Genomic DNA, 27,209 nt, shown 5'->3' with positions numbered 1-27,209 from the left:
TCTTCCGTTGTCCATCTCTTGGCCTCCAGCTGATGTTTCTAGAACAATACCCCATTCTTCAGATCTGAATCTGATGCCACTTCCTCCTTCAAATATCCATTTTAAAGCCAATTCAGTTCCTTGACTTAAGCCAGCGTTTTTGTTGTGGGGAATTTCCATCATCAGAGCTCTGTCTGGCCCTGAGGGAACAGTGGCACTTTGTCTGAATTTTGCTAATAGCTTTCCCTGTGCAACCTGTTTTTGTTTCAGGTCATGATATTAATGGAGCACTGGAACCATCAAACATTGACACCAGCATCCTGGAAGAATATATTGGCAAGGAAGACTCTCCAGATATGTAAGTGCGTTCTTTTGCACCTATGTTCCTAATAAACAGTGATGGTTGCACGATGCCGTGGGGGTGACCATGGTGGCTGCATGGTGTGATCATATTTCCTTTGCTATCTGTCTTCCACACAACTGTGCTCAGCTGTCTATCCCTACCACATCCACAGTTCTTCCTAAATCTTTTTTTTATTCTTCTTTTCTTGAGAGCCATTGGTTAAGTTTTTTTATTCCAGACACCTGAGCTCTGTTGTGTGTTATCCAAAGGAATGTCTTTGGGGTTGCTATTACCAGACTTTGCTATATAGGAAACAGTCAAAAGGAAAAGGAAATAGATAACTTTAGTACAAATAGAAGGTTGTAGGGGATTTAAGTCTGACTGTCACGCAAGAGAGAACCCGACAGGAGCTTACATTTTGGGCTAATAGGTGCTGCATTGGTTATATGTCTTCTGTGTGCTGCATTGGATGGCACTTAGTGGCAAAGGGCCGGCAGCCAGAAGATCACATCTTGTTGACCAAGTATAAGCTTGGTGAGTATTTGAAAGGAGATTTTCAGAAGAATATCTAAGGTGTGTGCATGATTCTTTCTTGATCTCATTGTGGAACAAATGCCAGAGAACAGTGCTGATGCCTGTTGCCACACACACATGCACCAACAGGATGTCATAAATGTGGTTATAATCTCCACTTTCAAGGTAGCCATCACATTTCTATTTCTATTCCATATCATGGATCAAATGGCATTATATGTTTTGAGACATTCTGTGGTGGGTTTTTTTGTTCTTTCAGTGGAGAATTAATGATGTGATGAGCCAACATCATTCAGTGTATAGCTATTGAGTCACCCTGTATGTCTGCAGATTGAAAAGTGCAATATGCACATGTTACTCAGGTTATTTTAACTTCTCTCCTACAGTTCCGATTTGGACTCCATCTCTGAAATCCCAGCCTCTGCTGGCTACCCTCATGCCCAACCTTCCAGCTCTGCCAGTGTCGGTGTATCTGTCTCCAATGCTGGCCATGCTTCTAATGCTGCGTCTAGTGGTCCCCTTCATCATGGCCTTCCAAGCACCCAAGTACCTATCCGGCACAGTCTCCACCATGGCCCCCCTGGCAGCCAAGTTCCAATCCGGCATGGCCCCCCATTGCCCAGTCCATGTGGACCCAGCTACAGTACTCACCTCAACTGCAATAACAACAATGGCATGGTGATGCCCAAGGGGTACCTCAGCAGCCACTGCCTGCCCAACATTGCCCCTCCAATCAAATCAGAGCTGAAGGCCTCCTACGCACCTGGGTAAGTGATGCTGAGTAAAGGAGGAGGAGGTGGTGATGGGTAGTGGGAGGGTGCAGTTCTAGGGCCTGAGAGTGGTAAGTTGTATCTGAACGATTCTGCTAATTCTCTTATGACACTATGTCCACGGCAGTCTAAATCGAAAAACAATGGTGTGTTGTAAGAAGGAAACCTTCGTCCATAGGAACTGGGTTTCTGGAGGAGAGCTGGCAAAACCTCCTAGGCTCATGGAATGATCTACTAAAAGAGCCAGGACTTGAGTGACTTTGGGAGGAGGGGAATGAGCTGAAATGTTGGCACATGAATGGTAAAAATTAGAAAGCTAAAACCACATTTTAGATTTTGAAACACCAACAGATAATTTATATAGAGTTAAGTACAGTAGTATTCAGATTATTGTTGGTTATGGTTTTCACTGATGGAACTTAACTGGACACTTCATGGATATTTACAATGGTTACAAAGAAGGCCAGTTGTCTGTGCAGCCTGCAGGTGAAAATAGGAAGGCTTAGAAGTTGCAGGATGTGGATTTTAGGACATTTTTAGGGGAAATGAACAGGCTGCAGTATTGAATGTACCCTTGCTGTCTTTCCAGGGGAAAAGTATGTGCCTGTCAGGAAACTATTCCAAAGGGATGTCTGACCAAAACTCTATTTTATGGCACCAAAACAAGTGGTCCCAGGGAGTGCCCTAAGATATCGTTTTTATTAGGCTTGAAGAGCATGGAGTCTAAACCAAATTTCTACTTCCTTACAATTAACACTGGGTATAGCCTTTCAGAGGAAAATGATAAATATCAGTTAGTTAATTTAGGGAGATGATGTGTTTCCCCTGTTCTGCCAAGGTGAATCATGACTGAATGGGAGAAGGACATTCATTGGATCAAGAAGAATGGAATGGTGGCAGGAGCTCGTTGCTATGGGAGTTTGTGAAAGTGATGCTTTTGTGGAAGGGACTTACTGGGGCAAACAGGAAATAGATAATAGAGGAGGAGGAACTGAGCTTTGGTTGACAGAAATCTGGATTTCTTGCTAAAGCTGTCTTACATGTGCATACCCAGCTGTCTTACATGTGCATAGCCAGTTATGTCCTGGCTCACTGTGGCCTGTGAGCTTCTCAGACGTTCCGTTAGTAACACCGTGCTCATGAACCTTTTGCCTCGCTGAGGAGGAAGGGCCAGTTACAGACTATTGACAGCCACTGCAGTTGTTGTGAGGGAAGCAGAAGATCAGTTCGGCTGGTGGGAGTGGGAACTTTGCATGATTATTAAGGACTAGATGGACTGTAAATGGAAAGCAGGGGGCTAGGGGAAGGTAAGTCAGCCTGAACTTCACAGGCAGATTTAAAGTACATGTCCAATTTGTTGGTGTATGTCCTATAGGTATGAATGTCAATCCTAGAGTTGGGAGAGAGGGTTTTATGGATTTGATATTTATGTACTTGTACAGCACTTTGGGGATGAATGAAAAATCGATTTAGAGGTCCTCATTTCACAGGCAGGTCTTGTTTTCTCACCTGTTGGAGTTACTCTTGCTGCTGTATTTGGGACCAAAGAATGTGCTGAGTGCATCAAATATCTAATGTTAAGATATGTCTGAATAACTAGCACTCTGTGCCTTCAGCCCAGAGGCTGGTTCTTCATAAGCAAGCAGAATGTGGAGGATCACAGAGGATGATCTGATGCTGTGATGCCATCAACGAAGCAAATTATTGGTCTCCATGCAGCCTTCCACTTCTGAATGGTTCTAATACACTTGCAAACACCGTCATTCTAATAAGGGTGTGGGGGTTTTTTGGTTTTGTTTTTTGTTTTTTGCTGTATACTACCTGTGGGGAGATGCAGGAATAGAAGCAGAGATTTTGTTATCCACTTGAGGCACAGGTTAACATAGAATTAAATCTTTACTCTGGAATCCCAGTTAAGATCCCTAAAGCTTGTCTGAACATTAGCTAAAGGTATTACATGCTGAGAACCTTGGGGAAGCATCTAGTTTGTTTGTTCATTTGTTTCAAAGCCTTAGACCAACAGGATCAAATAATAATGTGCTGCTTTGTTTTTCAGCCTAGCAAGTGAAAATGTATTTTCACAGTCTGCTAGGAATGGCACCTCTGATGTTCCCTTTCTTGAATTCTTTGTGCACACTTCTGCAGAAATGCTTTCCTTACTGGTCTCAGAGGAAGAATTCATGAACATTGTACCGTAACACTTTTTCAATAGAAATAGAAATTGGGGGGAAATGAAGGATTAACATATAAAACAAGTAAATATAAATAAGCACATTTTCCGTGTAATATTTACATTTATATGTTTTTATATCTATCCTTTACCCTTTTTTTTTAAAAAAAGATAAAAATAAAAGCTACCCTGTCCTTATAAATACTATCCAGCACTGCCAGCCTACAATAGAATCCCATCCAGAAGTTAGCACAGTGGTACCTCGGGTTACATACGCTTCAGGTTACATACGCTTCAGGTTACAGACTCCGCTAACCCAGAAATAGTGCTTCAGGTTGAGAACTTTGCTTCAGGATGAGAACAGAAATTGTGCTCTGGTGGCGCGGCGGCAGCGGGAGGCCCCATTAGCTAAAGTGGTGCTTCAGGTTAAGAACAGTTTCAGGTTAAGAACGGACCTCCGGAACGAATTAAGTATTTAACCCGAGGTACCACTGTACTCCTTGATTCATCTCCCTCCTTTTACCACAGCAATTGGGGTCCCTTTGTTCTGAATGTTACTTGGAAAAAGTTTCCTTTTTTCCTTCCCATGCAAGATCCTTTTTCTTCTGCCAAGCTCTGGATCAAAGATTGCAAAGCAAGCCGTGCTCCTCTGTGGGATGCACCCTGCCAGGTGGGCTCACTCCGTGGATTGGCTCGGCCTGGCTGTGCTGTGAAGGATATATGCAAACACCTCTGTAAATATTTGGCTAGGAAACCGAAAAGGTACAGGGCAGGAGAATCTAATGGACAGACAAGAAGAGAAAGTTATTCAAAGGAAGTCTACTGGGGCCTTGAAAAGAGCAAATAAATTTGTCAAGTTTGCCCTCCAGAAGGTGCACATCTCACTTACAGCTGGATCACAACAAGAAGAATTTCAAATGAGGCTGTGCCATAGATAATCCACTGACCTAAAATTAAGGTCAAGGCTAGCTAACTGGCCAGAACACAAGTGTGAGGGTCAGGAGAAAGAGGTGAGAGTCACAGAAGATGTTGTTGTTGTTGTTTAGTCGTGTCCAACTCTTCGTGACCCCATGGACCAGAGCACGCCAGGCACTTCTGTCTTCCACTGCCTCCCGCAGTTTGGTCAAATGTCACAGAAGATACCTGTGTCTTAATGCAGAGGTGGGGAACCCGAGGGCCACATTCCACCGTGGACAGCATTCCTGGGGCCTCATACCAGTGGTGAGCAGGGCCAGGTGCAAAAGCTGTCACAGCAACGGATGTGAATCTTACCCTTGTATAGTAAGTTACATTCCAACCATGCAAAGGCAGAGGTTTACACATCATCCTTCATCCTCTTTCCAGGTAAACAAGAGACACTGTCACAGTTCAAGGGCACATTCCAGCCCAGCAAAGCAACCAAGGAGCACCTGGCCTGTGAAGGGTGTGTTGTGTGACCTGGGAAGACTCCTGAGGGCTCAGTTCAGAAGCCTGGACATTTAGCCCCCTGAGCCTGAGGTTCCATAGCTTTGCTGTAAGGAACAGAGGCATGAGGAGCTTCGTGACATAACGTGCTATTTTGAGAACCAAAGAAGGGGTGTGCTGTATGCTTCCTCGGACTTCCATAGCCCTGCTAGTCATGGCTACTAATTATTGAGGAGAGGCAACCATCCTGCTCATTGTGTGCAGTTGGTGCTTGGAGGAAGATAGGCAGGACCTTGGGAAAGTTACCAGCGTGTTCGTTGCCATATTTTTTTGCTGAGAAGATCCTCTTCATCTCCAGTTTGTTGTTGGGGTTCTCATCAGAAATGGCACAGGCCGGTGTCATGGGGGATGGCTGCCTTTGCTAGGTGTGCTGGCGATGGAGCACAGAGCCATCTCTCTCCTCTTTGTTTCTAAACCCCTTGTGGAATACATTTGTGCCTAAGCCCACCTCTCATTTGGATACACAGCAGTTTGCCTGTGAAGTGTTCCACTTTCTGAACTATTTCTTTTTGCCAGGTTTTCCAATTATTTTTCTTTCCTTGATCATTCAATCCTGTACGCTCTCTTCTCATTTTTAATCCAACAGCATGGCCATCTAATTCTCCCCATTTCTTCAGCAACCCTGGTGCATCTGCTTCCTATTCCTTTTCTGGACTTCAACTCCTGCTATCCCTGGCCATTGGTCATGCTGCCTGGGTTTGATGGAATTCCAACAACATCTTGCAAGCACCACGTTCTTCTCTCAGTCCACAGTCTGTAAAAAATGTGTAACTATAATTTTCCTAGCTCAAATGTTGAGGCTTGACCTCTCAGAATATTACACATATCCATACTCACCCACTTATTTTAACAGCCTTGCTGAAAGTCTGATATTTTTTACTTCTATTCCCCTTTCCTAGGTGTGTACACTTGGAGCTATAGTACTCCTCCATTTCTTTTCCATCTTCATCCAGCCTGTTGCTAATTCTTTTTTCTGAAACTGCCAAGAACAGTTCTTCTGTTTCTAGTGCTTAAAAAAAAATGCTTATCCATGCCCTGGTTCTCTCTTTTCTTGACAATCAGAAGTTTCTCTTTGTTAAGATTTTGTTCCTCTCTAGTCAACCTCTCTTGTTTCCTGCTTGGCAGGGGGTTGGACTCGATGGCCCTTGTGGTCTCTTCCAACTCTATGATTCTATGATTCTAACTCAGAATAGCTTTTTAAAAGAATGATATACTTCTTTCCAGATAGATAGATAGATAGATAGATAGATAGATAGATATCTGTCATCACTTCACCCTTATTTTTTAAAGCCGACCACTATGTATCTAGCAGTATAGGGCTTGGAACTAGATTTCCTGTCTCATCCTCTTCTGTTATTTTTTGACACTCTTGCTGCATCACGCCAGCAGCAATAGGCCATCTGAGGTCTCCATACATTTCCTAGCTGCTTTCTATCACTTTTTCAAAAAGGAGGCAGGGAAATGTATAACTGAAAGCAACTCTTGGCTAACAGGGTAATGCATTCTCCATGGTCTATTTATCCCTTGCCCTCTTTACTCATGTTGCCAACAAAGCATGCGCTTTATGTGGACTGCAGTGATACTAACACTTCTTTAAGAGAAACAAACCAGCTTAATAGCTGAGGCTACCAACTGACAATTTAGACGTTGCTACTTGTGCGAGTTTAATAATCTGAGTAGTATTGGAAAGGTCTGTCTTCACAGAAGTAGTCCGATTAATAGCACAGGAGAGAATGCCAGTGTTGTCCTGAAGTGACTTTCCATTAACTCACTTGGTTTCATTAGACTTCAACATCCATTCCCTCCCTTCTCCATTTCAGTCTCGTCTTGCTGGCTTTTGTGTTTACTTGACCTTGTCAGTCAGCACAATTGCAGTCTCCATCAGCTACTGGTAGGTGTGTTTGGAGACTGAATCCCAGTTTATGAACCAGTAGGGAAGTTTTCAAGGCTCTCTTCTTGTAGTTGCAGGTGCTTGGGATGAAATTTATTTGAAAGGGAAAGAAGTGTACTGTAGCTCTTAATTTTGAAGGGCATGGAGTTGGGGGCTGAAGAGTGGACGCTAGTTGTTGTTGACTCACTCTCATTTTGAATCCTCTGTTGGAAACATACCAAAGAAAAACCCAGTTTGAGCTAAGTATCTAAAGACCCCTGAGATTTGTTACTTGTTTGTTATTCAGCAAAGCACTGTGCATATTAATGGCACTCTGTAAGTCTTCTTCTTCTTCTTTGGTGATCAGTCGTAGCCAAGTAAGATTGTCTTCCATAAACACGGTTTTAACAATGTGTCTGTAAGTGACTGTGGAGGCCAGTTCTGGATCCACACGTCCTTCCACAGTGGGGAAATTGGTTTCCGGGTGGAAATTGATCACGGAGTGGATTTGCCAAGGGTGCCTTCCTCTTAGCATGTTTCTCCCTTGCGTCCTGAGTTTGAGTGTCTTCAAAGCCCATGACACCTTTGATAAAGGCTGTTCTCCAATTGGAGCGCTCGCAGGCAAGTGTTTCCCAATTGTTGGTGTTTATACTACATGCTACACAGGAAGTTAACAAAATGGGACTCATCCAATATAAAAGACTGAAAAGGAGAACTAATTTCAATATCTTGAGGATTATTGCACTTCTTAATCAATTTCCAATGGATTAAGTATAGTTTATTCATTGTTGTTCCATTTCTTGTAGAAAAGTCCCTGGGGAATGCCTGTTTTTGTTGAAATGTGTCAGACATTAATAAAAAGTGCCTTATTCTCTGACAGAAAGCTAACCAGCAACAAAAACTCTAAACTCAGAATTCTTTCTTGTCGTTAAATAGAATGTTTTGGTTTACTTTGCAGTGGCTGTGGCCAGACCCTTTTCTCTTGCCTGCTTCTGGCTAGCTTTGTCAATTTCAGTCCAGGGGCTCCACATGTAGCCTCAGGTATACTTGATGATGGGATAATCTGGCCCTTAGACTCATGGCTTTTTCTTCGGATGGGTCAGTTTTTGTAACAGAGCCAGATTCCCCAAAAGCCTCCTCTGTATCTGTTAATGATCTTTTTCTGGGGAACAGATAGATTTCTGTTTTGGCTTCTTTTAGCTGAGCAAGAGCTGCTGAGCGAAGAGAGGAGTCTTATTAGGAGATCAACAAAATGGCCATGAAGTTAGATGCCTATGAATAAAATCAAAGGGCTCACTGTGAGAATAGCATAGGCTGGGTGTGAAATAATACTAGTTTAAACAGTCCCAAACTCTTTAATAGGGAGGTGCTGTAGTGAGTAGTTAAGGGGGCTAGACATAGTGGGCTTCCTGGCACTTTGGGGAGTGGCCAGTGGTTGGGTCTTTCGCTGGAGGGAGAATTTGTGCAGGAAGACCTGTCTGTAGGAGGTCACACGTTTCCTGCTTGGCAGGGGGTTGGACTCGATGGCCCTTGTGGTCTCTTCCAACTCTATGATTCTATGACTGGCTTCAGTCTCAGGAGGATTTGTATTGGCGAACAATTCCAGAAAAATGCTTGTCAAGTCCATTGTTAATCTCTACCAGCTGAGGGTGCTGCAGGCAGTGGGGTTATCCATGGAATTGTTGCTTCTCCCCAAGGTTTGAAGGATATTTTGCATTCTTTCACCTTATCAATTTCTCAAGACGCTTGTTTGACCTTTCCCTCTATTTTTTCCTCCATTGCTCTTCAGCACTTTACCCGACTCTCCCCCGGACTCTGGATCAGAGGCATACTCCCCCCAGCAGGTGAATGGTAAGTGCTCAGATTCAAGCCCAAACACACCGGCGTCCCCCCCTTCTTTGGTTGGCAAAAGTGGTTGGCTCTGAAATCTTTATCGGTCCGGGGGAAAAACAGACTGCTGCAATACGTGAAGAGATTATCAGTTAGTAAATATTCCTAGACTTACGCCTATTGTTTTCCTGCTACCCTTTGGAAAGAGTGGGGGAGGAGGGGAGGAGCAGGAGCACAAAGAGGTGTGTGGGGAGAGGAAGATGTAAACCTACCTTTTGAAAGAGGAAAATGGGGAAACTGTTGACTTCTGCCTAGTGAAGAAGTGAAAATGGAGTGTTTGAGCCTTGTTTTGTGGATGGCGGTGCTGTCAGATGTTGACTTCTGGAGAATTATGTAAAAACAAGCCTATTCCAGTAATGAAGACCAAAGCAAGGAAATTGCCATGAGCTTGCTATTAGACGGTAAGTACGCGCTGAGCCTCCTGCCACCTTTTTCCTAGTTCCGATTGGTACAGGGAGACTCTCCTCTGTTTCCTGTGTCAGGCAGAGAAATCTTAGATACACGATGGAGGCTGGGTCTGTGTTGTCCCCCCCCCCCACTTGTTAAGCAAACTCAGTCTTTCTCTGCCCTTCTCCAAGCTTTATAAAAGTTAAGAGAGGGAAGTGGGAGGGTAGAATCTTTCTCCACTACCTACATTAGCCATCCCATAATGAGATTCCTCTCAGGAGATTTAGATTCATACGCCGGAGAATTAGCAGCAGAGGGAGAAGAATTGGGTGGAGTATACGTTGGTGTGTTGACGGGAATTTTCTGATGTTTCCCCACTGGCCCCTTCTTTTAAAACCTCAGCCCTGTTCATAGTGGAAGCAGCTACTTCTCCTTTCTCCATGGAAGAGGTCAAGAGTTCTGTTTATCTCACTACAAAAATCCCTGGAATTCCTCCTGGCCCTTCTTTAAATATAGCGAAGAGGCCAGATTACTTGCCACAGAGTGAACTGCTTTCTCTCACCACCAAGGCAGCAGAAGAGGGAGTCTGAACGGTTTCATCCTGCTCTCATTATCCTGGAGAGGGGAATAGGTAGAACCTCAGGCGTTGTAGGGGGCAGGATCTGACTGAGTCCTGGTGCATATGCAGAGTGCCAGTATATATATATTCTTGCCTCTGTGGTCTCATGGTTTTCAAAAAATCCTCCATTGTTTCAAGGTGTATTTGGAAGCCAAGTCAGCCTTTTACAAGTGGAAGATAAGATATGGCTTTCAAGAACATATTTTTCCACAACTTGCTTGCATATTCACTCTGCCATAACAGTTGCCCCAGCCAGTTTTTAACCTGTGAATGTCAAACATTTGATACTGGCTTGCATAGTCTCACCAAAGCAAAATGCAAAGCCTGACATTTTTCAAAAATGAAAATTATATTAGTTTGTAGTCTAGTTCATTGACCAATGGTGGCCGTCAACACAACTTGTAGTACTGAGTTCTATGAGATAATTTTGTGTTTGTGTGAAGTTCCATTCCATTTTACTATAACTTTTAGAGGTTCAAGAGCAGTTTGATTCTGCCTTTGGCTGAGATACAAAGGAGAGCTAATTTAAAAAGCTACCCCATACTCTGACAAACCAGAGCCCTACATTCTTAACTTTAAATCAGGCTTCAAAGTTAAGTAAACTTCTGTTTTGTTGTACTAAGGAGGGATGTGAACTTGAGTCAAGGGCTTTTGTGAATGCCCTACAGCCTGTTCCTAGATATGTAAAATCTTTGCGTGTACTGTAGGCTTCCATGCCACCCTTTCTGCATAAAATCAATAAAAGCCCAGCAAGGAAAGTTTGCCGTGGTCTTGACTTTAAACCCCCACATGTGATGTGATTTGTATGTATTATTAAAAACATTAATTTTCCCCAAAGTCACTGAAATGTCTTCTGCACAAGAAGGTTTTGAAATGAAACAGGTATTTCATAACTCATTTTGGAAACGTTTATATTTCAAACATATAAAAGCTGGGAGACAGGCCATAAATAAGCCTCCATTCCATATGAGTCCTGTAATTCTGTCTTTGTTTGGTGGAGTACTTTTCACCAGCATTCTTTGTGTCTTTCCAGTGGTAGTTCACGATGAGGCCTTCACTAGACAAATCTGAATCTTGGGTGCCTACAGAGATACCTACCTACAGGAGGTAGTGGGGTGATTCGATCTCTGCTCTGTAGGCCCCCTTGACACATGTAGCTATCTCTAAATCCAGCACCAATCCAGAAAGGGTTTCAGTAGTGGCTTAAAAAAATAATAATTCAGGGGGTGGCTTCTTTTATCCGATAATTTGCTGCCTTTAAAATAATAATAATAATAATAATAAAGTAATCATTGCTCTGGTGTGTGGGCAGTGACTTTGTGATTGACTCCTGAGCCAGCCAGTCAACACTCTGTGCAGATGGACTCACCTATAAATGGGGAGAACTGGTTGCTCCTGGCCTCAGTTCTTTGAGGAAAGTTGCATTCCTTACCTAAAAGGGGTAGGTGGAGATCCATGGTGGGCTCACCCCTCAAAATAGGTCTATATTTGTACTCAAAGTTGGTGAGAGAACCTGGCTGACCGCTGGGCACACTGAACAGCAACACCAAGCTTTTCAGAACGTATATATTCTCAACTCATTTCTAACAACCTTTGGTGATGATATTTCTGTATGAATAAGTGATGAAATGAAACAGAAAAGCTGTTGGTAGATAATGGTGGAAAGGTTTTGTCCTTGTGTGGCTTTGAGCAACGGTTGTTGTTAAATTAAGCCAGATTTAGTCACATAACTCAACAATTCTGACTCTACTGCCCCATTAATGCTTTTAACTGCATGGATATATAACCTCTTTATTTTTAACTCCATGGACTGGTGTAATCTGAGGTCATGTTATTGCTCCTTTCAAGACCATAGAGCATATATTTCTGCAATGTGTTGATGCCCTTTGACATTCCCATGGAGCGAGGGTGCCATGCTATCTTGCTGTGGGGGAGAAAACTGCCTTCTGATAAGGGAAAGCCCTGTGGAGAGACAAAACAGGAGAGAAACCTTCTAGTACTCCCAGCAAGGAGGGTCCCTGAATCAGGACTGATTTGGGAGCCATTCTGCTTTGAATGTGTGCCTGCTGAGGGTGGAAACTGACGTAACTCTAAGATGGATGTTCTGCCAGGGCAAGGATTTTTACTTGGGCAAGGGAACAGTCTCTCCCTTTCTCCCCTTTGTACGTCCCTAAATCTGTTCTAGGACCAGGTTTGGGAAGGCTGCAGGGTACGTAGAGCAGGGTGGGGAAATGTCCCCTTGCACAAGCAGAAATCCTTGCGCTGACAGGACGTGCTAGTAGAACAGCACCCTGAGACTTTTAAGAACTTTGCCAGCTAGTTATATAAGAATCTCTTTGTCCTACCTCCACATAATAACAGTGGTACTATGAGAAGCCTGAAGAACAGGCAAACTTCTGAGTATGTAAAGGAAAAAGCATTTGAAGGCTCACCTTTAACGTGGCGAATGTCCCAACAAGATTAGTGTGCCTGATGTGAGCCTGGAAATATATATCATGAAATACAGAGAACATACAGAGCATCCGCTTCCCTTCACCTCTCATTTATAATATACCAGACTAGTCACATAACAGCTTTTTGTGTGTGTTTGGCGCTCAGTATCATAAAATTTCTTGAATGAATTTACCTGCTTGCTGAAAAAGAGCCTTTATGCTCTTTGTTTCCTGCTTGGCAGGGGGTTGGACTCGATGGCCCTTGTGGTCTCTTCCAACTCTATGATTCTATGATTCTATGCATGGAGATTCAGATTTTTATCATTTGGATTTTTAGGAGGGCAGGAAGTCATTCTCCTGTATTTGCTGGATTACTCATTTGTTTCTGTTTGTGGTGCTGCCCTTTGGTTATATATTTAGCAATTAATTCTTTTTTTTAAAAAATGATCTTAGTAATTTTAAATGAGTTGAAATTTCAAGATACGCATTTAAAGTGTCAAAGCTTTGCCCGTCGTTCCAGCTCACTGAAAGAGAGCTTATTACTCACTATACAATGAAATAGAAGTAATGCTGCCTACATGTTTTACCATGTATCTCCCAAGTAAAATGGCTCGAGATGTACTATTGTGTCAGTGAGTGCTGAAAATGTAAGGAAATGGGCTGGAATATCTCCCTAAGGCCATCCATGTCTGTGGCCTTATACTGTATTCATTCAGAACACACAGCTGGAATGGCTGCCCAAGGCTAGAGGAATGTTCAATGAGACTGGGGTGTTTTTCTGTAGCATAAATCCTGGCTATACGTGTGCCACAAATTAATCGACTGACTTTCTGTCTTTTTAGATCCTCACCTCCTTCGAACCATGACTCCTGAGAATATGTGTCATATAACTCCCCCTTCCCGCCTGGAGCACCCACCCCCTCCTCCACCGCCACCCCCTCCACCATCCCACCTCCAAGGGCCACCGCCTCCTCCACCACCACCACCACCGCCTCACCCACACCAGCAGCCGCACAGCCATCACTATCCCAGCATGCAGCGGGACATGTACATGAAGGCTGAGTCTCTGATGCCCCAGTTCACTATTGGGCAAGGCATGTCACCTGGAGATCTCCACCATGCCCAGCAGTCACAGATGCTTCACCAGCTACTGCAGCAGCATGGAGCAGAGTAAGTCCTCGGGGAAACGATGGGTGAGATAGGGAGGGAGTAGAAGCATTACTTGAGCCCCCTGAGACTTGTTATGATCCCAGTAGACATTTGTGGTTCGAGTGTTGGACATGGGAGACCAAGGTTCAAATGCCCACTCAGCCGTAGATTTCACTGGGTGGCCTGGGTTAGCCACTTTCCCCTATCCTACCCTGGATCACAGGGTTGTTGTGAAAATAAAATCGGGATGGGGAGAACCAAGTACAAAATCTTGAGCTCCTTTTCAGCAGCAGCGTGATATAAATGTAATAAATATAACTAAAGCAATTGAGAAATGTGCAGAGTTTGCTATTGAATTGCATGTATAGCAAGAGGCCCAATAATAGTCACAGGGACTAATATGGTAGGTCAGGGGCCTATGATGATATGCTGTTGAGGTGCAGTTTGAAAAGAGTGAGCAGCAAAATGAGAATTGAGCCAAGTTCTCTTGGCGTTCTGAAACAATACAAAAGGCAAAGCTATACCACAGGCAGAGCTTTGCCCTTTCTTCCCCTGACGATTCATTCAAATTGTTGTTTGTTAAGATTGCTGAGACTTCTGTTGGAAATCTCATGTGCCCCTTACAGGACTGTTTATCAGGGGGCGATTGTGTGTGTGTGTGTGTGTGTGACAACAATTTTTTAATTTGTTTTTAAACAAATACAAGAACCATTAAACACTTATCCAGCAGTACAACTAATGGTGTTTGTTTTATCCATTGACTCTAGACATAAAATTACACATTCAACATTTAAGCATATCATTAATATCATTACCTGTATGCCACAACTGGGTGTAATGGAGAGCACAATCCCTGCACTAATGCATCTAGATCCACGGGGGTGGGGGTGGGGGGGTGATTTCAGATTTAATAGCTGGAGGCAAAGTCCCTGACAAGGTTTGAAAATATATTCAGGATTGAACTGCTTTTTGTAAAAAGTGATTTTAAAGATTGTTTTTGTTTCGATAATGCATAACAACTATTGCAATGGTAGTCACACACACACACACACACACACACACACACCCTTTTAAATTAAAGAGATTAGTGCCTTCAGCTTGCATACCAAGTACATAAGCTCTTTTAATTATTTATCACATTTGTCAATTGTGGCGGACCTAGAAAAAACACACAAATGCATGTAACACTCCTCGAATGGCTCACCTTACTTCAAGAGCAGGTTTGAGGAGGAAGAGTTTGGTAGAGACAGGGACTGAGGGGTTACTTAGCCCTTCCCACATACTGCTTCTACAATCTGAACGTGCATTTGTAACTAACTGGGGGATGAGGGAAACATGGTTGTGTGTGTGGAGCCGGTGGGGTGGGGTGGGGTGGGGAAGCTGTTTTTTTCTGAAAACGGGGCATACATAAAACTGTTGGTGGGGCTTAAAGCATTAAAATGCTTCTCCGTGCATAACAAATACCTGCACACTGAAAGCTAGCATATGGGAGAGACATGTTTGCCTTCAGTAGTCATTATCCAGTTCAGACCTAAGATCCACCTTTATCCAAAATGTGCATTATGAGATCCATTTATTGATTTTTACCGTAGATGTGTACAAACATTGCCAGGGGTTGGACTAGATGACTATACCATTCTTTGATTCTGTGAATGGTAATGTGTTGTTGGTGAGACACGCCTAGGTCAGTCTGCAACCCAGTTGTGAGTTCCACTCACCAGGAATAACTCACAGTATTCTAGTTTTCTATGTGCAGGGATTAAAACAACAACAACATTTGTATGGAGGAGGGTTCAGTCACATGTGTCCATACCTTCATTCTCAAGTCTGGCACAACCTAGACACAGATACACCCCCTCAGTCACCTAAGAAGAAACCTGCCAATTGTTTCTTTCCCTCTTGGGTCAGGTGAGGACAGAGGGAGGGAATGTACAGGTTTAGAATATGCCTCAGCACCAGACAACAATTTTTGAGCGACTCTTTGTATACCTACAGAATTATGTGAGAGCTTGGCTGATGCTCACCTCCTGTACCCTCTGGAATCCTTCCCCCCCCCCATATATACAGTGGTACCTCGGGTTACATATGCTTCAGGTTACATACGCTAAAGGTTACAGACTCTGCTATCCCAGAAATAGTACCTCGGGTTAAGAACTTTGCTTCAGGATGAGAACAGATATGCTCTGGCGGCGCGGCGGCAACAGGAGGCCCCATTAGCTAAAGTGGTGCTTCAGATTAAGAACAGTTTCAGGTTAAGAACGGACCTCCGGAACGAGTTAAGTACTTAACCCGAGGTACCACTGTACAGTCATACCTCTTGTTACATTCGGTTCGGGTTACGTCTTTTCAGGTTGCGTCCTGAGGCGACCCAGAAGTACCAGAAAGGGTTACTTCTGGGTTTCGCCATTCGCGCATGTGCAGACGTGCAAAATGACGTCACATGCATGCGCAAAAGCGGTGAATTGCGACCTGCGCGTGCGCAGACGCGGGTTGCGTTCCTTTCAGGTTGCAAACAGGGTTCCGGAACGGATCCCGTTCACAGCAGAGGTACCACTGTATTTACATTTTTATGGGTTATGTGAAGTTGGAATGTTCTCACTGTCTCTTTTCTGTGTTTGGCCCCCACAGACTTCCAGTGCACCCTGCCAAGAAGAGGAAACACTCAGAGTCACCCCCCAATACTCTCAATGCCCAGATGCTTAATGGGATGATAAAGCAGGAGCCAGGGACAGGGTCTGTGCCTCTCAACCCTGACAGAGCCCAAACACCTCCTTGGCATCAGCAGGGGGCGCTCTCACCAGGTACAGTCTCCAGTAGTATTGTCATATGTTATCCGTGTTCCAAAAGGGGAAGAGTTCTATGGAGTGGGTGCATGGGAGGAGAAACTGAGGAATGGGGGCCATGAGGAAGAAATGAGGAAGGTGTGAGCCATGTGTCTCTAGGGAGAATGTGCTGTTTCATACCAAACAGAATGTGTGGAGGCAGTTCCCCAAACTTGAAAAGAGCAGAGAACGAAAAACATTTCCTTTCCTTGGTTACAAAAACCAAGAAATTAAAAAGCCATGGGATGTTTTGCATGGTGGGAAAGCCATGGGGACGTCGGACAAGAATGAACATTTCCCTTGTAGCAGGAGGGCTTATTTGCATGAGGTGTAAATACACAGTTTTGTAAATACACAATTTTACTACTGCTGCAGGCTTGATTCAGGACAATGACAGCTTGAATGGTTCCTACTTGGATCCCAATTACCAGTCTATAAAATGGCAGCCACATCAACAGAACAAGTGGGCGACTCTGTATGATGCCAACTACAAGGAGCTGTGAGTAGAGATGATGCCTGTGTAAACTCCTTTGCATGCCGGCTCACAGAAATGGAGCTGATTTACCTTCATATTTGCTCAAGAGTAGCACAAGGAGCTGGAGGCTGGTGTATATAGCATGCAAGAAAAGCCTCACAACTTTGAACCTCTTTAAATTGCCACTTTAAACCATTTTAACAATAGTAAAATTTCAATATTGTTTACTAAGCACTTACAGTTATTAGGTGCTCTACAAAGTACATTTAAAAGACATTTTCTGTAGCCATTGCTGTACAATTGGAACAGAAAAACACAGAAAGGGAAAGAAAGAAATGAGGAAGATGTGACTAATAAAACTGCAGCAATCAGAAACAAGACAATCAGTTGTGGAAGGCTATCTTGAATGGGTGTATTATCAACTGATAAAAAAACAGAAAAGGCACACTAGCCTTTTTGCTCCTCCATCAACACTGTTCGCTTGTTCATTGATTTCTGAAATCTCAATGACACTTCTCTCAAATTATTGCATCGTTGACATTTCCTCAGGTGTCATCCTGGTTTTTGTAGAAATTGCTGGGTTTTAGTCATCTTTATACTTTCGGAAGTGTGGCACGAAGTGATAGCATTTGTGCCTCTTCATTACCTGGACACCTTTTGACAATTGCCTTTTTTAAAATGCTGTCCTATTGTCTGTTTAGAGCAGGGATTGTCAACCTGGTCCCTACCGCCCACCAGTGGGCATTTCAGGATTCTAGGTGGGTGGTAGGGGGTTCTACAGCACAAGCTGAATCACTCCTACCATTGAGCACTGGTGGGCAGTAAGGAAATTCTTACCACCAAGAAAGATGCATTAGTGGGTGGTAGGTATAGAAAGGTTAACTACCCCTGGTTTAGAGGGAAAGGGTAAGAGTGGTTTCCCCAGGAGCAGGCACTCAAGTTTTAGGGAGAGGGGAGTTAGGTTTCATCAGCAAAGGTGACCCCTCTTAAGAAGGCAGTCCATTTTGATGCTTGTGCAGCAAAATAAAATAATATATCTTTTGGCTTCTGGAAACACCCCGTGTGAGAAGACTGCAAAATTCAAAGAATTCTAACTGTAGAAGCCAAAACAAAGGGATGGAAACAAACAATAGGTGAGGAAATGTAGGCTTGGGAAATTGACTGATAATGGAGAGAGCATATACCTTTTCCAAACAGATAAATGATAAGATGAAAAGGAGTACACAGAGAAAGTAGCAAACAGGTTGGAGTGCACTGGCAAAGCAAAGGCAATCAGAAGTTTAAGTAAGGAACTAATAACCATTATGCGTGCATCAAAGATGAATATGAAAGAAGCATACAAAGTGGTGTGATATCTTTTCATTGGTCTAATATCTGTTGGGGTTTAGTCTAGTCTAGACTACTAAAAGATAAAGGCAGCATCTCTTAGCTAGAGCCATGTTATGCTGAATGATGATGGTCAGCAAGTGTATGCATGGCATTTTGTAGGCTAACATAAGCCAATTACCCAGGGGGGAGTCCTATGTGGCACAAGCAGGTGCCCGCTCCTGCAGTGGGGCTCCTCCTTCCACCCCACCCCCTTTGCAGTCCATCACACAGCCCCAAAATCTACACCAGAGGGTTGGAGAGAAAATAAACTGGAAGTGGGCAGACAAAATAAGAACTGGAAAATGTGGCCCATCTAGTCTGGCGTCCTGTTCTCACAGTAGCCAACCAGATGCCCATGGGAAGCCAACAGGACACCATGGGATGCCACCCACAAGCTCTTGCCTTGAGGAGCTTACAGTCTGAATCTAGGTGAGAATTGTAATGGTGGAAAGTCAATAAAGAGAGAGGAGGAGACACTGGTAACCAGGAGTGGCCAATGCATGCAAATATACTTGCCTATCTTCATCAGAACAGCTTCACCAATGTACATTTTAGATTACACATCCCAAAAAGTGGGCTTGGAATGATTTCTGGCAATGGGAGCAGGGCCCAGCTCTGTGGCCACAACAATAACTTTTTCCACCTATGTATAGCTTGGTTTGACTGGGAGGAGAGGTGGGATTCACAGAGGAAATGTTGAAGAAGGAATGTGCTAGAGAGAGGGACAGAGATTGGAGGGGCAGGAACGTGGATAGAGCGAATGGTAAGAAAAGAGCAGCTAGAAGTGGCATTGAAAAAGGGTTTGGCAGGGACACGGGGAATGTAATCAAGCAAAGATTGTTAGACGCGGGGAGCATCAGAGATAGAGGAAACAAAAGTGACAGGGATGGAGGGACTTTAAACAAGGTTGTTTTTAATGGTTTTAAGATGCCTTGGGCACTGATTTTGAGCCCAAAGACAGTGCAGGATAGCTCAGTTGGGAGAGCACGAGACTCTCAATTTCAGGATCATGGGCAAAAGATTCCTGCATTGCAGGGGGTTGGGCTAGATGACCTTTGTGCTCTCCTCCAATTCTGTGATTGTTATATGGATAAGAGAGCCTTGAACGGCATGAATCGGAGAGCTCAGAGGCAGGATAACTGGCAAACTCTTGGTGACCAGCTAAGATGTGCCTGGGAAGCTATGGCAGCCACATAAGGTGAGAGCAAGAAGCAACTGAGCGCAGCTTCCAGGGTGAAGGAGAGACAAACGTTCAAGGGGTGGGGGAGAGAAACAGCTGCAGATCCTCCCTGCATTCCACAAAGGTGATAGAGAACTGGCAAGCAGTCAGACAGATTCCAGGAATTGCCTACTCTCAAGAACGCCACGCCCCTGGGTTTCTATGCAGCCTGTATCTCCTATTTGGCCCCATTTTGGGGAGAGAGGGAAGGGCCTTTCTTGTCTGTGGTACCAAATAAAATGAGATGATTATCTGGCTTCATGAGAGCAATGTGGAGAGAAAGGGCCAGTGATTTACATTCAAGCCAGCTGTGGCGTTAGAGGGAGGCTGCCCTTGCATGGCCTAGGATGCCCACGCACAGCATCATTGCTGAGGGCTGCCTTCTCAAGGTCTCACAGAAGGTAATTTATCTGTGTTCCTTCCCTGTGCGTATATAAGGGGAGTAGGGCAAATATATATATTTATTTATTGCTCCAAAGGAACATACAAAGAGGCCAGAGGCATGTCTCGCCCAGTATCCTTTTCCCCATTGTGGTCTACCAGGATAAGTGGTTAAGCAGGCTCTGAGAGGCAGAAGCAGAACACGCTTCCTCTTGGAGGTAGTATACATTAGCTGTCTTGGAGCAGCCACTGATAGCCTTCTCTCTCGTGGATTTTTCTATTGCCTTTCTACAGCCTTCCAAATTGGAGACCATCACCACAACATGTGGATGCAAATTCTGTAATTTTAACTCTGCACCAAGTAAGGAATCACTTTGGATTGTGTCCTGAATCTCATACTCCATTTGAGTTCCGGTATAATTTTGGCAGTGCGGGGAAGACAAGGTTGCACTGAAGGCCCACAGCCTACAAGCTACCCATGTGTGTTATTGTAATGCCTTTATATAAATGCATGGTGTAACTGTACAGCATTTGGAATACTATGCAAAGTTCTGGTTGCCTCATCTCCAAAAAAAGCGAGAAGAAGGTGCAGAAAAGGGAAATCCAGTTCGTTAAAGGATGGAGCCACTGCACTTAGAAATAATTTTTGAGGGGACAGGATAGAGGTTTATAAATTATGTGTGGTGTGGAGAAAGTAGAGACAGAAGTTTCTCTCTCCCCCCCCCGGCCCATCACTATATTATTCATTGTTCTCACTTCGGCATGACTTTATTTTGCTGAAGGAATTCTCTCTCATTGCCTCCAGTCTAGCTGCTTCCTTAACCATGGCGGCATTCTTAGAGGAGGATAACTAAATACGACTTGGCTTTCAACATAGCCATTTCCCATTAACCTTCCATGGGCTGTAGGCAGCACATGTTCAGCAACATCCCCTGTTCTCAGTGAGGTGAAAGCAATAGTTTTTATAATAATTAACTTGGGTAATCTCTCCCTCAATGAAAACCATGTTGTACTTTTACAAACTAGAGGCGCCCATCCTCCCTGTTGCAGCAGAAATAAATGCAGAATAAAACATTTTTTAAATAAAAAATATACCTATACTAATCCTTGAATTTCGCTGAGAAAGTAAGCGTTTGTGGCCCAAGTTTATCTAAATGGAGAAAAATAGGTTGTGAAGCACTCAGACCACATGATTTGCACACTCTACAACTAGGTGGCTTTTCCTCACCAATTCCCCCCTCCTTTTACAATTCAGATTTAATAACTTTAATGAAAAATACCATTTTAAAAAATTGCTTAGACTTTTGAAGGGGGCGTCACGCATTTCATGCCACAGTGATTGTAATATTCAGGCACACTCTCCTCATTTACAAGGTGGCTAGGATGTGCTTTGGAAGAACAGGACATTTTTTTGAGATCCTGGCTTTAAGACAAAGTGGAATATAATATGTGAGATGCCTCTCTTATCTGTGGAAAATGTAGTGCTATCTGTTGCCATGGGCGTAGACATCTGCCTCGTAAAGAGGCCTCTGTGCATACTGTTACCCTCCTGTGACAGGAACATGGCTCATTGCGTTTCTGGGGGTGGCTAACTTTCTGCCCTTATCTCCAGTTCTGAGTTGCTACTGTCCTCCCGCCCTTGCCTTTTCATTTTTACCTCATAACTCACACTCATTTCTTCATTATCTGTCCTTGAATTTCTCTGCATTTTGACCCAATACATGCTTTAAACATTTGTACGCGTTTTGTAAAAAGAAAGAAGAAGAAGAAGAAGAGTTTGGATTTGATATCCCGCCTTTCACTCCCCTTCAGGAGTCTCAAAGCGGCTAACATTCTCCTTTCCCTTCCTCCCCCACAACAAACACTCTGTGAGGTGAGTGGGGCTGAGAGACTTCACAGAAGTGTGACTGGCCCAAGGTCACCCAGCAGCTGCATGTGGAGGAGCGGAGACACGAACCCGGTTTCCCAGATTACGTGACTACCGCTCTTAACCACTACACCACACTGGCTTTCATTTGAACAGATTGCGGTCCTTGATTCGTGTTGGATTTGCTGAGCCATTTGTAAAGGGCTGGGTAGCGAAAGTGGTTTGATTGAATGGCGGAAGCTGCCAGTTTTGTTCTCTCAAGTTTCAGTGGTGAATGGCTAGAGGCCCAGTACAATTTCAGTGGCAAACAGAAACCATGTCTATTCTAGCTGAAGAGCCTGAGGAGGAATGATGTAGCTTAGAACTGAAGAGGAATGACCGTGTGTCCACTTTTTTTTGGGGGGGGGAGTGGAAAGGGAAGAATTTGGCTTTTGGATAGGGCAGAATGGCAAGCACTGTAGGAAGGAGGGAATGGCACAATGAATCACCAAAAATGTGATGGAAAGGGGAGAGAGGGGGAGAGAAATTCCTCTCATACTTTCTGGCTAAGGTAGCTTACTCTGTGACCACCATCTGGTTTTCGTTCAGGGCACATCTCTGGCAGCTCAGGGTCCCCCCTGTTGCTATGAGGAAGAATTAAATGGCTCTTTATAGGGGCTACCAGGTTCGCTCAACCCAAGGGTGCTGACAGCAAACAGAGTTTATCCAGTTGCTGCTGGCATGTCTGTGGAGGATTGTCGGCATGTGCATGGCCAGCTTTGGACCTCTGGAGGCCAAAGCAACTTACTGAAATGTTCTTCTTGCCATGGCCACACACAGAATCCTGCACTGGATTTTGAAATTCCTGGCCATCTTGGGTTCTTCTTGTCTATCCCACTTGTTACTGTGGTTGTTTTGAGCTTTGACTCTTTCAACAGTTGCTTGTTGTTGTTGTTGTTTAGTCGTTTAGTCGTGTCCGACTCTTCGTGACCCCATGGACCAGAGCACGCCAGGCACTTCTGTCCTCCACTGCCTCCCGCAGTTTGATCAAACTCATGCTAGTAGCTTCAAGAACACCATCCAACCATCTCATTCTCTGTCGTCCCCTTCTCCTTGTGCCCTCCATCTTTCCCAACATCAGGGTCTTTTCCAGGGAGTCCTCTCTTCTCATGAGGTGGCCAAAGTATTGGAGCCTCAGCTTCACGATCTGTCCTTCCAGTGAGCACTCAGGGCTGATTTCCTTCAGAATGGAGAGGTTTGATCTTCTTGCAGTCCATGGGACTCTCAAGAGTTTCCTCTAGCACCATAATTCAAAAGCATCAATTCTTCGGCGATCAGCCTTCTTTATGGTCCAGCTCTCACTTCCATACATCACTATCAACAGTTGCTAGCCCTTCCTATTTTCAACAGTCCCTCCTTTTTCCTGTCACGATCAAGGCCCTTGGTTCAAGTCTTCCCCTCTACAGCTTTCTGAAGCCTAAGGAGTTAAAGATACCAGCACATACCATTTATCTGTTAAATAAGACTTCCCAACCCCAACAGACTACAACTCCCACTAGCCCTGGGCACCATGACAACGCTGGCTGGCCCTGGTGGGAGTTGTAGTCCAAAGCATCCAGAAATTAAGAAAGACTCTGTTGAATTCTAGTGCTAACTGAGCCCTCAAAAACTCATTGAAAGTGTACACCTTAGTGGCTAAAAATATAAAGTTTCAGTTTTTATAGTAGGAAGTGCAGACCTTCAGGAGCTCTGTCACTAACCAGCTTGATAGGGAGCCTCTTTTTACACTTGGGCCTGTAAAGAAGTAAGCCCAAATGAAATTAATGGGAGTTTTTTCTTTCTCAAATGAGAAAAATCAAATTTTAAGGGTGCATTTCCTCCAACAAGTACTTAAAATATACCGTAACTCGGTCATGCCGGCCTGCTGAATTCAACAGCATTTATTTGATTTTATTTTATTTGCACCTATTTGGTTGCAGTTTATGTTCATGTATATCGGTCCGTGAGGCAGAGAGGCCTTCCCCACAGAGCAAACCAGGCATATTGGGAGCTGTGTGTATGCGTGCCTGTTGGCGAAGGCCACATATTTTCAGTGTTTCCATGACAACTAGTCCATTAAGGAGACATAGATTAAACCTCCCCAGCTGCTACATATGTTGCTTCCCCCCTCTTATTTGACACTCTGAGCTGCTGCCGCTTTGTATCCTGAGTACATACACTTCAGTCATTGGGGAGGAGATGGGGGGGGGCGGAAAAAGAGTTTGGAAGGTGTAAGGACAACTTCAGGTAGCTCTGTTTTAAGACGTATGGCAGTCCAGAATGAACCTAGCCTTGTGCTGACGCCAGGAAGATGCATCTCACGGGGAAATGTCTTCAGTGGCAATTTGGGTGGGTGGGTGGAATCTAGTTGAGGTGGGAGATTTCCAAGTCTCGGGATGATCATAAATTGCTTTACCAGAGCTAGCAAGCAATGCCAACCTAATCAGCTGTTAGTTGGCAGATCTGTAGGAAAACCAAACAAATCAAAGCAGAGCTGCTTGCTTCATACTGTTTACCTTTCCCCCACCTCCGGAGCATTGCCATTTCCCTTAGTTGAAGAAGGAACAATGCTAACTGACAGTGGTAATTTTAGGATGAGAAGAGAACTTTTTGCCTGTTTGTAGCTGTCAAATATCCTTTGACGTTTTCTCTGAAACTATTAAGCTAGCAAATCTGGGACTCACATGTTGGGATTAGTTTATGTTGTCACATCCTCACTTCAAACCTAGTTACAAATTCCCCTACCCCGACATACAACCTCAAATCCAGGGTGGTGTGATGGACAGAGTGGTGGACGGACCAGAGAGATCCAGATTTACACACACACCCATTTAGCCATGCAACTCTATAGGTGCTGTTGGGCCAGCCCACTATCTCTCAACCTATCCTACTTCATTGTATTGTTGTAGGGCAGGGGCAGGGAATCTCATGGGGCCCTCCAGCATCTCTGTTTGGCCTTCTGGATTCTACCCAGGTTGTCTCTGAAAATTGTCCCCTATAAGCTGTTATTTGCATTGGGAGAGGAGCCCAAACAGTTTAGGGTGCTTTGATAAACAACCCTGTAACCTAAACTTTTTCAGGATAGGGCTGGGTAGGATGGCTCATGCTTCGAGAATGCTTGCTGGTGATGCCTTATGTCCAAGCTGACAAATTGTGTTATGGGGGGGAAGAGATACATGGTTACCTTCCAAATGTTTATCGTTTCCAGGCTAATGTTATGTTTGCAGATGGCAGAAGAAATAGCTTGTGCAATTTGTGTCTGTTGGAGTGAGAGTATCTGCAAGAAAATAACTTGATTGACATTGAATGTTCACGTCTTCTCCCTTTGGTGACAGACCAATGCCCACATACCGGGTGGATGCAGATAAAGGCTTCAACTTCTCTGTGGGTGATGATGCTTTTGTGTGCCAGAAGAAGAATCACTTCCAGGTCACCGTCTATATTGGTATGATTGGAGATCCTAAGTATGTCAAGACCCCCGAAGGCTTGAAGCCGCTTGAATGCTTCTATCTGAAACTGCACGGAGTAAAGGTAATTGTGAAGATGGGAATATGCAATGGTTAAAGAGGTGGAGCACAACCTCTGTTGATACCAGCAATTATGTGACTTATCATATCTATGAAAAACTTAGTGTATTTACTGCACAGGTGGCTGTGTATGTGACTTGTCAGGCCATGTGTTTGTGCAGTCTTAGCTCCAAGCCATCTTACAGCCTGAGTGGTTGCAGTGGGAGCTGACGCTTTCAAAACTGGAGGTTTGATAACATCAATCTTTTGTAATCCTTCAGTGGTTCAAGAGTTCCTCAAGGCAGATAACGCCACACTCAATTAATTTTGAGTGTGCAAAATGTATTTATCCCAGGACACCTTACAATGCAATTAAAACAAGAACATGAAAATAGAATATACAATCGCTAAATTCAATAAGCAGAAAATCTAATCAAATAACTACTAAAACAGCAGAGTTAAAACTTCATATTCAGTGTTTAAAATGTAGCATCCTTCCAATATGCCACTGGATCTGAATTTAAGCAAAGGAGCACTCCCTCTGCATGCCAGTAGAATAATAGTGACCCCACTACTAAATTTGTGTGGTTATTTTCATATTGGGATGCAGCAAATGACCCTTTTTACTTGCTCCTCTCCTACCTCTCCCAAGCTTAACAGCTGGAGAAGAGGGAATGCAGAGCAGTACACATACTGAGTGCCAGTCACCAGGATGTCAAATAATCTATCTGCAGTGTTTCAAAATAAAGAGGTGGCTGCTTGTGGGAATACATGAGCCTGGAAACACATCATATTGTGCTCTCTAAAACGAGCCTGGATCTTTTCTTTTCAGTTGGAGGCCTTGAACCAGTCCATCAACATAGAGCAGTCACAGTCTGACCGCAGCAAACGGCCCTTCAACCCTGTCATGTGAGTACTGCTTCCATTTGTGGGCCCACCTCCAAACCCTCACGTCTAACACATGCACACACCTTTGTGTGAGCAGTCCAGAGAAGATTAGGCACTAAAAAGGGTAGCTTGGACATGGCGGCTCCTGCGCATTAATCTGACTTCTGCTGGTGCATCTTCTTCCTACAGGCGGTGTTGCTTCTTGCACTACCTCTCCTTTTTGAGTGTGCTGCCACCTGAATGCAAAAGGGACTGCATATTAAGCTTCCCACCCAGGAGCAGCACAGCAGTGCCTCCTTGAAATGGGTGGGGATTTAAGTGCTTAGCTCTGTTCTTGTGCCACTGATTTCCCTGGGAGTTTAGGTGCGCTTAGACACTTCGCCTGAATGCAGATTTCCTCCCCACCACACACCCCTCACGTCCTCAATTTTGCGCACTTTGGTTGGTCCCATCCAGGTAAAAGAATATGCTTTCTCTTTGACACATGCAGAACATCATTTATTCCTTTTTTTCTTTCCCTTTTTTCCAGGGTCAATTTGCCTCCAGAGCAGGTTACAAAGGTCACTGTGGGACGGTTGCACTTCAGTGAGACAACAGCCAATAACATGAGGAAGAAGGGCAAGCCCAATCCCGATCAGAGGTAGGGGCTGTGTGCTACCTGTCTCCTCCCCCACAAAAGAATCTGTAATTAAAGTTAACTAACTAACTAACTAACTAACTAACTAACTAACTAACTAACTAATAAATGTGTGTGCTGCCCTGCAATGTGAACATTCTTACATTAATAAAATAGCAGAAATAAAAAGTAAAAAACCTCCGCAGAATAAAAAATGGTGGGTAAAACTTGCTGCAAAATATTATCACCATTGAAAGTCCTTTATTTATATAGTTATATGTATAATTTCATAAAAATATCAAAGCAGTTTACAACACCTATAATACTAAGGTTGCCATATTTCAAAAAGTGAAAATCCAGAAACGGCTGTGTCCGGGAAGTTCTGGACATATGGCAACGCTATATAATACACACAAAATTTAAAACAGATCACCAGCTGATT

At 44.0% G+C, this 27,209-nt stretch overlaps 1 protein-coding gene across 5 annotated transcripts in view; it reads left to right on the top strand.

Moving 5' to 3' along the window:
- MYRF (myelin regulatory factor) overlaps window positions 1-27,209 on the top strand; it is a 92,918-nt gene that overhangs the window by 45,327 nt on the left and 20,382 nt on the right. For 4 of the 5 annotated variants that reach the window (XM_082220819.1, XM_082220817.1, XM_082220818.1 and 1 more), the window contains exons 2-10: window positions 250-337; window positions 1,243-1,623; window positions 8,920-8,981; window positions 13,301-13,628; window positions 16,236-16,408; window positions 16,805-16,928; window positions 25,093-25,288; window positions 26,096-26,172; window positions 26,681-26,791. In XM_082220819.1, the coding sequence (XP_082076945.1) occupies window positions 250-337; window positions 1,243-1,623; window positions 8,920-8,981; window positions 13,301-13,628; window positions 16,236-16,408; window positions 16,805-16,928; window positions 25,093-25,288; window positions 26,096-26,172; window positions 26,681-26,791 (1,540 nt within the window). Of the gene's footprint in view, window positions 1-249; window positions 338-1,242; window positions 1,624-8,919; window positions 8,982-9,030; window positions 9,422-13,300; window positions 13,629-16,235; window positions 16,409-16,804; window positions 16,929-25,092; window positions 25,289-26,095; window positions 26,173-26,680; window positions 26,792-27,209 lie in introns of those variants that run through there. The other variant, XM_082220820.1, reaches the window with a different exon arrangement.

This window comes from Podarcis vaucheri (genome assembly GCF_965113315.1).
Source record: "Podarcis vaucheri genome assembly, chromosome: 1".
Taxonomy (NCBI): domain Eukaryota; kingdom Metazoa; phylum Chordata; class Lepidosauria; order Squamata; family Lacertidae; genus Podarcis; species Podarcis vaucheri.
Note: the sequence above shows the minus strand (reverse complement) of the source record. Positions and strands in the feature narration are given on the sequence as shown.